We start from the raw sequence: 12,158 nt of genomic DNA, 5'->3' as shown, positions 1-12,158 counted from the left end.
ACATATAATACACTTACAGACAAATCAAGGTCAGTAAAGGAAAAATATGCATACTTATAGGAGAAAATCACTGGCATTGCCTTAATCACTCCAGAAAAAAATGTATACAGCGTGTATTTTTAAAACGAATGGACGGTTTTTATTTTTTCATACTGTTACATATGTGTGCGTGAGGCTGCGTCCACACGCTGTTAGTTGTTTAAAAATATATGCCAGTGCGCTAACGGCCGTCTGTGGTTTTACTCGCTCCTATCCCGTATTTATCAGTGGCGACTCGCGTGCGCAATCTACCCGTTCCGCAAAAAAAAAAACATGGCAAATGCTAATCTCGGTATTTTAACTATTTTGATCACGCTAGCCAAAGTTGGAAGAGCTACAAAGGCAGGATTCAACAATTTTTTTTGGCTAATGATTTGGACGGGACGACAGACGCTACGGGGAAGAAGAGAAAAGCCATTCTTTTAAGCGCACTCAGCGAAGGCACGTTTAAATTAATTGAGGATTTGGCGTTGCCAAAGCAATTGGAAAGCGTGCCATTCGAGGATATTTTGGCACTTTTAGACGGACATTTTACACCGACACGGGTGGGCTTCGGGGAGCGTCATAAGTTCTACTCCGCATCACAGCAGGTAGGCGAGTCTCACACGCAATGGGCGGCGAGGCTCCGTGGTCTGACTGCACACTGTGAATTGGCGAATGTGGAAGAGGCTCTGCGTGACCGGTTCCTGATGGGCATGTTGCCGGGCCGGGAGAAGGAAAAGCTTTATGCCCAGAATTTAAAAGAGTTGACGCTGGCTAAGGCAGTCCAGTTGGCAGAAACTATTCGGTGTGCCAGCGCGGGGGCTGTGGCATCGAGTTCAGAAAGCGGCGCTGATCAGCTGTTGAAGATTTCGAAGATCCCGAAGAAAAACGATGGTGTCGCGAAGGTTCCGTGTACGGTTTGCGGTTACACAAATCATAAGCCTGCAGAGTGTCGTTTTACAAATTTCGTGTGCAAAAAGTGTCATGAAAAGGGACATTTGCGTAGAATGTGTAAAGTGAAGTACGTTAATTTGAGACCAGAGGATGAGGGCGATGACGACGACGGTAAGATTTATTTTATTCGTTCAGTTCGCGGAGAGCCTATGGTCGAAACCGTCACTATTCGTAAAAAAGAATTTAAATTTGAAATTGACACTGGCAGTGCCGTCACTGTTTTGCCGCAAAATATGTACAATACAAGTTTTAATGACATTCCTTTACGATCCACGAACAAAAGGCTGCACGGTTATTCTGGAGAACGTATTCGGTGTATAGGAATGATTCCGTTACCCATTTCATACGCGGGGAGCACGCGTTCGATAAACGCATATGTAGTCTGTGATGAGGGCCCCCCACTGCTGGGAAGAGATTTCATTTCTACATTTGATTTACAATTAACCCCTGTGCATTATTGTAGTGACGAATCTATAATTAAAAGGTTACAAAAAGAATATCCTCAGCTTTTCTCGGATAAACTTGGCTGTTACAATAAAACTAAAATTAAATTAACTTTGAAGGAAAACTCAAAACCGGTTTTTATTAAGGCCCGGCCGATCGCGTTTGCGTTGCGAGATAAAATCGATAGGGAGATAGACAGGCTAGTCGATCTAGGCGTTCTCGTTCCGGTCGAACACTCCGAATATGCATCCCCAATTGTTCCCGTATTAAAACGAAACGGAACCGTTAGACTATGCGCAGATTACTCTGTGAGTATAAATAAACAGCTAGTCGTTGAGCAATACCCGCTACCTACCGCAAATGAGCTATTTTCCAAACTGTGTGGCGGCAAACAATTTTCTAAACTTGATTTATCGATGGCATATAATCAGTTTATGCTCGACGAGGCCTCGCAAAATATAACGTGTATAAATACACACCGAGGCCTTTATAAATATACAAGGTTAGTATTCGGTCTGTCCTCGGCACCAGCGATTTTCCAGCGTGCTATGGAAAGTCTACTAGCGGGCATGGATGGCGTGTTGTGCTTGTTGGACGACGTGCTCATCACGGGCAGTGATGAGCAGCAGCACTTGAACCGGTTGCACGCAGTCCTTAAGCGGTTGCAATCAGCGGGGTTAACACTACAAAGGGAAAAGTGCGTGTTTTTCCAGGACGAAGTTTCATACTTAGGGTATGTCATCAATAAAAGCGGGTTAAAAAAATCATCGGACAAAATAGAAGCGATGGTAAATGCACCTAAACCTAAGAATGTTAACGAGTTACAGTCTTTCTTAGGGCTCGTAAATTATTACCGGAATTTTGTACCGGAAGCATCGACAATCCTGAGTCCATTGTATGACCTATTAAAAAAAGGTATAAAGTGGCATTGGTCTAGCGAGCATGACATCGCGTTTAATAACATTAAAAGTGTCTTAGCGTCGGATCAGGTACTTGCGCATTTCAACCCTAACGCGAAGGTCATTTTAACAGTTGATGCATCCCCCACCGGTCTATCTGCTATTTTATCACAGATCGAATCAGATGGCACCGAAAAACCGGTTTCCTTTGCCTCGCGCAGTCTTAACGCAGCCGAAAAACGTTACTCGCAGTTACAGAAGGAAGCTACTAGTATCGTGTTTGGTATACGTCGATATCACCAGTATCTGTATGGAAGGTCGGTACCATTCGTTTTACGCACAGATCATAAACCCTTAACCAGCATTTTTCATCCCGAGCGTGGCATTCCCGAAGTATCTGCGAATAGATTACAAAGATACGCAATGTTTCTAAGTGGCTATAATTACGTCATAGAATACGTACGCAGCGCTGATAACAGCGCGGACTACTTATCGCGGGCTTGCTTGCCGCCGCGAGGGAGCGGGGAGGATGCAACTCGGGTCGACCCGCGCGATGTTTGGGATCGAGCTGCATACATTTGTTTTGTCACGGATGGTAATATGCCAATTTCTGTTAATGAGCTTCGTAATGAAACTAGTAAAGACATTGTTCTACAACAGGTAATTAAGTATACCGTGACTGGCTGGCCTCATAAAGTTAACGATATAAAAATCAAACCATTTTTTTTATGTCGTACACAATTATCAATAGAGAACGGGTGTGTTATGAGGGGTCATAAAGTAGTTATACCGGGAAAATTACAGGGAAAAGTGTTGTCTGAATTACATACCTCTCACTTAGGTATCGTCAAGACTAAAGCGGAGGCACGTTCAAGGTTATGGTTTCCCGGTATAGACGAAGCAATAGAAAAAATGATAGGTTCGTGCGACGTTTGCATTCAATTACGCCCATCTCCGGCGCGAGTTCCATTAGCACATTGGGACTTACCCCCCACGGTATTTTTTAGGCTCCACATTGATTTTCTGGGTCCTATAAATAACCACACATATTTAATCGTTGTGGATGCATACTCTAAATGGGTGGAGGTCTATGATATGGGAAACACGACATCATCAATGGCGGTCGTAGATAAATTGTGTGAGTTTTTTTCGAGGTTCGGATTACCTGCGGTCATCGTAAGTGATAACGGTTCATCCTTTTGTTCGCACGAGTTCACCGCCTTTTGTAACTTAAACGGTATACGACACATGACGTCACCTGCCTACCACCCGGCCAGTAATGGTCAAGCGGAGACTATGGTCAAAGTGATCAAAAAGGGGATCAAATCCAGTTTACTAACAGGACGTAATGTACGAGACAGTAAGGTTAAACTATTACAGTACTTGTTCAATTATAGGAACTCCGTTCATTCTACCACGGGCTCTTCACCAACTGAACTAGTATATGGACGCAAATTAAGATCGCGTTTAGATTTACTGCATCCGGTTACGCCAACGCCCTCATCCCCATCAGTCACTCTGGCTAATCTTGTCAAAAATAAACAGTGTTCGCAAAATAACAAGCTGAATCGGAAGAATAATGAAACCTTTACAACGGGTGAATGCGTTCTATACAAAAAATTTACCAATAAAAACAAGTTCACTTGGTCTAAAGGTGTGGTTGAAAGAAGACTGGGCAAAGTTGTATACTTAATAAAAGACATTATTTCTTCAGTATGTATTAAAAAACATAAAAATCATATGCATAAGTACAAAGGTAATCAAAGTAATTGGGATTATTGTGACGCACTAGATTGTGACTTACCTGAGATACCCTTACCCTCTGCACTTCTTGCGCCGCCGCCACAAACGCCGCCGCCGCCATCGCCGCCGCCGCCATCGCCGCCGCCGCTGCAAACGCCGCCGCCGCCGCAAAAGCCGCCGCCGCCGCAAACGCCGCCGCCGCCGCAAACGCCGCCGCCGCCGCCGCCGCAAACGCCGCCGCCGCCGCCGCAAACACCGCTGCCGTCGCCATTGGCGATACCAACCCATGGACCACTGCCGGGTCCATCGCTCGCGCGGACTATGGCCACATCATCGGACGACCCCGTAGAGGAAGGAAGTAAGACAAAGGCTGAAGTGAGAAATGAGGGGATAAGCTCAGATGATGAGGATGAATTCCATGAGGCGGAAGCAGAAGGCCAGGGACCAGATTTGCCAGACGTGGCAAGTGATGCGCCAATAGTCCCCAAAAGATTATTACGCAAGCGTACCAATATTAGTTTTAAGAAATATTTTTAGGAATTGTTTTAGGTTAGTTATGTAACTAGGGGGAGGAAGTGTTACATATGTGTGCGTGAGGCTGCGTCCACACGCTGTTAGTTGTTTAAAAATATATGCCAGTGCGCTAACGGCCGTCTGTGGTTTTACTCGCTCCTATCCCGTATTTATCACATACAAAATAATAATTCAGCAAGCAATGCATCACTGCTTTGTTTTAACTCTAAAACGTCACAATTGTCGCAAGTGATCATGATGTACGAAATACATATGCACCAAAAAAAAATTATGCTCTGGCAGTGAAAACTAAAAATATCTTTCAGAATTGTTTTATAGCACTAAAAACCTACGTTTAGTTTAAGTTTGAGGTTATATCAAAGTACAAACTGTATAGGTAGTTTTGTAATTTTTAACTGTCCAAATTGTTTTGAGCTTTTAACCTTTTTAACACCGTGTCTATCACAAAAGTTGTCTCTCGGACGCACGTCATCTTGTCAGTGTCAAAACTGAAATTGAACTATATGCATATAGGTCTATGTTGCTCTGGGGTCTGTGACGGATTCATCCGTTTTCGGCTTTGGACCTACGGTGCGGATATATCCGTCATTGGACTCATTGGCGTCAAAAAGGTTACCTATGTAACATCAAAACATTCAAACCCCTTAAAATAGGCTGTTTTCTGTGCCTTAAAAACAATCCTATATAATAATTACTAGAAAAAATGAAGTCATTATTTACAACTTTTAATTTTAGTTGCAATCTTATTGATAGTGGGAAGTGGTGCCACATAATATAAGTATTGAGTACAAGAAAAATAATATACACTGAGTATGTGTAGTGTTTAATGAATGAGGAAACAATGAATATAAAAAATAATTATTCTTATCATAACATAACAAGAAACCTTAGGCTCCAATCTTCTCAATTTCTTCAGCATCTTCTATGTCAAGTAAATGAATCTTTTTGCCAAAATGTTTTTCAATTGCCAAGCAAATTTGCATAGCTAGAGCAGAATCAATTAAATTGATTGCTATTCCGGCCTTTCCAAATCTTCCTGTGCGCCCAATTCTGTGCAGATATGTTTCACAATCTGCTCTCTTCTCCACATCCATGGGCATATCAAAGTTAACTACCAAAGTAACCTGCTCCACATCAATGCCTCTGGACAGCACATTAGTTGTGATAAGAACTTTCTCCAGACCAGCTCGGAAGCGGTCAAGGACTGCTATTCTTTGCTCCACAGTCAGCTCCCCAGACAACACTGCCACAGAGTGCCCATCTTTAGACATTTTCTCAGACAACCAACCAGCAGTCTTTCTTGTGTGACAAAATATAATTGCTTGCCCAATAGTAATAACACCATAAATGTTGCAAATAGCCCTATATTTCTCCTCTGGGGTTTTGCATTTTACATAATACTGCTTTATGTTGTCTAGAGATTCTTCCTCTCTCAATAATCGGATGATGATTGGATTGGGCACTATGATCTCTGCAAATTCCATGACAGCAGCATCATACGTAGCAGAGAAGAACATCATTTGACAAGTGGAAGGTAAACACTTGTGGATTCTAATGCATTGGTCTTGGTGGCCCTGTCGGTCAATCATCACATCAGCTTCATCCAATACAAACACTTTAATCTTGCTCAGATCAAACATTCCAAACTTGACACCCCAATCCAACATTTTACCAGGAGTTCCAATAATTATGTGGTCTGTGATCTTGGTTCCCCTTGGCACTTCTTCTCCTCTGACAGCATATTTCAATTTAATCTCAGGACAGAACTTGGCCATTTTGGCTGCTACTTCACCTGTCTGGATAGCCAGCTCGTATGTTGGGCTGAGACACAAGACTTGAGGATAGTTATGATTTGTGTCCACTCTACTTAACATTGCCAACACAAATGCAGCAGTTTTTCCCGTTCCTGACTGAGATTGGGCAATCATGTTCTGAGGAGGATCAGCTAAGAGAGTAGGTAGAGCTGTTTCTTGAATTTTAGAAGGTGCATTGAAACCCATAGAATAAACACCTTTAAGCAAGTTTGGTTTCAAATGCAAAGCCTCAAAAGTCTTAACAGAGTATAAAGGTGAATTAGGATCTTTTCTTTGCACCTCAATGTCTAACTTGGATTCAACAAGACCCTGTCGGATAATTTTCATCAGCAACGAAGTTTCTGCTGGATTTGCTGCATCACCTGATTCATCAGATTCTGTTGTTTGATTATGCAGCTCTTGCTTCAATCCTAAACCGGCAACTTTGTTGGAAATCTCCAACTCCTCAGCTTTTTGACCCCACTGATTCGCCATTTTGTACCTGAAAACATTGTTCAAAAATTGTAACACTTTAATACTAATAAAATTAAATAATATTACTCAATATCTTTTCAAGCTAAAAATTCAAGTATCTTTTCAATAGCTTGGAGTATAGAATGAACCTTTGGATGGGAGACTTACCAGCAAAATTGTTTTGAGAGAACAAATAAATGATGTTTCAAACCAAAAGCCGCTTAACCTTATGCCTAAATTTTAATCTTTCAAATTATTAAGCAAGTCGAACTCAGCCCGACATTATTATAAATCTTTAGCTTTCCGACTATCAGAATTCAATTTGAACAAACTACACAAGATATAAAATAACTGAATTCACGTTTACGAATCTTGATTTGCCTAGATTTACGGAAAAAAGTTCTAGGTTGCTTGCTTTGGTCAGTACACAGATAATGTAGCATGAAGAGTATAATAATATGTATAGTAAACATAGTAAAAGAGAGCCCACTCGCGAGTAAATGTCAAAAAAAGTTGACACAAACGCCCCAAGCGGATTTTTTGACGTACTAACCGTTACGTGAGTGTACGTGGTACATAATTATGTATACTAATAAAAACTACAGTGCCAATACGGTTGTTTCCATCTACAAATCTTAGTGCAGAATTGTATCCCAATAAATTCTTATGGATTATAGGAACATGTTAACTACCTTTAGTGGACCTCTAATGAGCATATTTTTGTAAATATTGAATTTAAAATTTAACACACGTCACGTGACCCAAGTCGAAACGACATTGAAGATTCTTATGACATCACAACTCTCGGTTTGACAGTTCGATCAACTAAGGCCCCGTTGTCTGTTCTCAGTACAAAATTTAATACTCAAGCCGTAGCCATTTTGGTGGTGGACAAGCTGTGTATGTATGCGTATAGGTAAATGTGTGTGAACAGACCTTGGTGTTACGTGTGTATGTTATGCGTCAAACCGTAAACTGTGACGTCACACAATTTTTAAAGAGCGTTTTGGGCGCGAAAGCATCTATCAATGGATATTTTGTTAATTTAACATATTTGAAGCCGTTTGTAGGGTAAAATTTGAATTTAGGACGTTTAGTTAATATAGAACGTATTACGTCGTATTCCCGTAGAAAAGCCCCTTTTCAACAAGGTATTGTAAAAAAAAAAGCCCGACCACGTATTAGTCCGCTCATAGAACTAACCACTATATAACATACAACTTAAATGGGGACTCGATCCTAACCTCATTTCGAGTACAAAATTTGTAGAAAGGAGTCTATGTTTCAACCCTCCCCAATTTATCGATATCGACAAAAAACGCAAGCGTGTAGCGTACTACACTATTTAAATCGCTTATGTTGGTACTATGGTTCTTTGACAGTTCTTTGTCGTACATTTTGGTAATGATTTGCGAAACAAACTGATTCCACTCGCTAGTATGGGAATCCCGTCTCTTAAAACGTAGCCATTACATGCTCTTTGGTTCCGACGGTTGGCTATCCAGCCGTGAGCCGTCAGCGTCAGTTGACTTTGCTCTGAAGTAGTGAACGGACGTCATGCCGCCTGCTCTTGCGAATGCGACTGAGACTGTTGGACGGTCGGATGCGCCGGCGAGCCGACCTGTTAAAGAGAGACTAAGCAGAGGGCAGTAGCATGAATAGAGCACAACGGATGAATCTTCAATGAATATATTTCGTAAATTAGTTAAGACAATTAATCTAAATATATTATCACATAATAACAACACAGATTTTTTTACCGAGTGACAATTGATTGACTTGACAGTTCAAATCTATATTCTAATTTGAAATATAAATTGTGGCGTGTAGCTTGCAACCTTATTTCAACACTCCTCCTTAATATAGACTACCGTAAAATGCTGCAACTTTGCCATTTAAGCTCAATTTTGCCTATTTCATTTCAATTACGATCTCTCGAATTTGCTTAGTTTTTCCTTGTTTTTTACCATTTGATAGTAATTTTCATTATTCTGGCAACACATATTTCATATTTTTACAATGGTAACTATTGTTGCTCCGCCAGTTACGTATCATAAGTCGGCGTGAGAGGCAACATTTTTTTAGTGTCTCGCAACTTTTGAATTGTTATCTACGAAAAAGGTGTTTTTTGAGAAGTGGTAACGTCCCAGGGTAAGTAAAGACTGTCTATTTCCCGTAAGTTTAATATTTTCAAGAAAAGGACATGATTTCAGCATAATAACGTACTAGGCAATATTGGGCAGTGTTGTGGAAACTTGAATGACACAATTTTGCCTGGGTCTAGGGCTGTCACTAGCTGAATTTTATAAATGTACAGAAAAGAGTAAAAATAAGCTTGCCTAAACTGCTTAAATTAGTTTATTTATAACAAGCTTTTTATTAACTTGCAATGTTTGTTTGTTTAAGTCAAATTTTGCAAGTCGATTTTCACCGACTTTCTGTGTGGGTACCTATGTAGATCTGCTAACAATGCAATAATAAACTAACGTTAACAAAAAAAACTTATGGGTATTAAAATGAAAATTATAAAAAAATCTTATTGCAATCTGTTATTATATTTTTATTGTAGTTACTTGCAATTGTATATTTATTGTATTATAATTATGTTGTATGTTTAGAATCAATTTTCAACCACTTATTAGCGACCAATCGAGGTGTTTGATATACTTATGTAACTTGGGTGACAATGCAATGTTTATGGTACTATCGAGATGGTCTGATGATGGAGACCGAAAATAGCAACTTCTAAACTACACATAATAAACCCACTGTGTTTAGGCTCATTTGATTTGTCTTGCAGTTATCTTTCTTATCGAAATCTGGGTTGTCAGGTGTCAGGTCGATTACAATTGGAGTTCAAAGGTGATGGGTGATTAGAACTTTACAATGAAATAGAACTATAATAATGCACTGAAAATTAGCAAAATAGTGTATCTGCAATGTACTTGTAATAAAAATAAAAAAATAAGTTCAAATTATTAAATACTAAAAGAAAAAGAAATCAAACAACAATATATTACATTTGTTTGTTGATTATTTTGTAACTAACAATATAAATAGATTTTTTTAATAATAATATTTTTTTGGCACAACCCTACAGTTAACGATATTTTTGTATAGAAAGTTTGTGGAACCTGCTACAACTTTACCTATTGCATGTGAAAAAAAAAGTATTAAGCTTATGGCCATAATTTGACTGTCAGGGACAAGCATAATGTCTCATGCACAAGAGTAAATATTATTGCAAATAGCAACACATTATTTATGGAGATATCCGTCTAGGCAAAGTTACGTCTTAGGCCTACAACTTTGCCTGCCACTTTGATTGCTTGTAAATCGGAAATACAGTATGATTAGGTAATGAGATTTGAGTGTTATCTGGTAAGGCATAGGGTATGTTTTCCGACTAATACTCATGAAACTCATAATGAAAAATAGGTTCACAGATATAAGAAAAAAACGTCAAAATCCAGGCAAAGTTGCAGCATTTACGGTATACTGTCATCAATACATTCAATCACCTTGCATGCCCATTAACTGTTTTGTACACCATACAAACTTTCCTTTCAACAAAGGTTTAGTTAGTGCATCAGCAATCATACGATCTGTCTCTACATACGTAACTGTTATCTGCCCATTCATGATCGCTTCTCTCACAAAGTTATAACGTACGTCTATGTGCTTCGTCCGCTGATGATGCACTGGATTGTCTGCAATCGCTATTGCGGATTGACTATCACTGAGGATAGGAATCAGTTCCTCGTCCTTCCTGGTGTTTGTGCAATTAACATTCTGAGGAATATTGCCTCTCTTGCAGCTTCTGACAGAGCTACGTATTCTGCCTCTGCAGTTGATAGTGCTATTGTTTTCTGCTTGATGCTTTGCCAGCAGACAGCTGCCCCTTGAGCCAAAAAGGTGTAGCCAGTCCATGATTTTCTATCTTCATCACCTCCGTGACTTGCATCTGAATATCCTTGGATGAATCTGTCAGCACTGCATCTTTTGAAGTTTACTATCCCACGAGATTTCGTTCCTTTTAGGTAGCGGAGCACACGCTTTGCCCCTATCCAGTGTTCTTCTCTATAGAAAGTATTAAATTGACTCAAAGTACTGACTGCATGCGTTATGTCTGGCCTCGTACAAACTGCTAAATACATCAGAGATCCTATAAGATTCTGATATTTCTGATATGGGATCCTGTCATCAGGCGTGTGATCTGACTTCTTTAAATGACATCCAGCAGCTGCCGGAGTTGCTGCTGTCTTGCAGTACTCCATTCTAAAAGTCTTGAGAAGTTTCTTGATCTCGATGTACCTCTCCTGATCAACTTTGATGATATCCTTTGTTTGAGTTATCTGCATTCCTAAAATTAATGCAGCTTTTCCAAGATCCTTCATTTCAAATTTGGACATGAGGCCACTCTTGACCTTACAAAGCTCGTCTTCATCATTCCAATAAATAAACAAATAATCCATATAAACTGCTAAAATGATGATCTTGTTTCCTTTTGATCTTGTGTAAATGCATGGTTCATTTTTGCATTGTTGAAATTGAAGTTTCTTCAATTCACTGTCAAGCTTATTGTTCCACGCTCGAGGTGCTTTAATCTGTAAAGCGAACGATTAAGTTGACATACATAGTCCCTCTTCTCTTTGACTTCGAAGCCTTCAGGTTGCTTCATGTAAACAGTTTCACTCAGATTTCCATTCAAGAAAGCAGTCTCAACGTCCATCTGATCTATGTTCAGTCCAATCTTGCTTGCTAAAGCCATTAGCATTCTAGATGAACTATGACGTACAACAGGGGAAAAGGTCTCATTATAATCAATGCCCCACCTTTGACTGAAGCCTCTTTCCACCAGTCGGGCTTTGTATCTGCATAAGCATCAAAGCTGCTAACAATTCATCATCTGTCTCCTTTCCAAGGTCTGACAGTTCCTGAGATGTCTCCATTACCGCTGTTACATAGTCTCTTACTGTCGTAAACATCTCTAGTTTATAACTCACTAGTCTAGATAGTAATCTACAGAGGTTATTCAAACCTTTGTCTTCGAAAGCATCTTTCAACACTTGCCATGCCTCTTTAGCTGTCTTCACGTGTTTGACGTGTACTAGGCAATGCGGTTTTATCATCAAGCAAATTTTAGCTTTTGCTTTTTGATCCTTTCTCGTACCTGCTAAATCGGTAATCGCGGGAGTAACGCTCGTGTATTCCCATAAGTCTGTATCTATTAGGTATAGTTCCATCTGGAATTTCCATGTTGAATAGTTCGAGCAGCCGTCCAGTTTATCGAAGA

General features: G+C 40.0%; 2 protein-coding genes and 1 pseudogene across 2 annotated transcripts; 1 reads left to right on the top strand and 2 right to left on the bottom strand.

Moving 5' to 3' along the window:
• The first annotated feature begins 222 nt into the window (after positions 1 to 222).
• On the top strand, positions 223 to 5,133 carry LOC133517469 (uncharacterized protein K02A2.6-like; annotated as a pseudogene).
• Positions 5,134 to 5,402: 269 nt separating this feature from the next.
• Positions 5,403 to 7,305, bottom strand: LOC133516968 (DEAD-box helicase Dbp80). The gene is made up of 2 exons (XM_061850052.1): positions 7,031 to 7,305; positions 5,403 to 6,890 (listed from the first exon to the last, which is right to left on the bottom strand). Exon 2 carries the CDS (start codon positions 6,881 to 6,883, stop codon positions 5,483 to 5,485), a length of 1,401 nt encoding a protein of 466 aa, XP_061706036.1. The 5' UTR covers positions 6,884 to 6,890; positions 7,031 to 7,305; the 3' UTR covers positions 5,403 to 5,482.
• Positions 7,306 to 10,614: 3,309 nt separating this feature from the next.
• On the bottom strand, positions 10,615 to 11,259 carry LOC133517468 (uncharacterized). Its single transcript, XM_061850801.1, has one exon. It carries the CDS (start codon positions 11,257 to 11,259, stop codon positions 10,615 to 10,617), a length of 645 nt encoding a protein of 214 aa, XP_061706785.1.
• Between the last annotated feature and the right edge of the window lie 899 nt (positions 11,260 to 12,158).

The sequence above is a fragment of the Cydia pomonella genome, chromosome 4 (genome assembly GCF_033807575.1).
Source record: "Cydia pomonella isolate Wapato2018A chromosome 4, ilCydPomo1, whole genome shotgun sequence".
NCBI lineage: Eukaryota > Metazoa > Arthropoda > Insecta > Lepidoptera > Tortricidae > Cydia > Cydia pomonella.
This window is presented reverse-complemented; position numbering and strand designations above follow the sequence as displayed.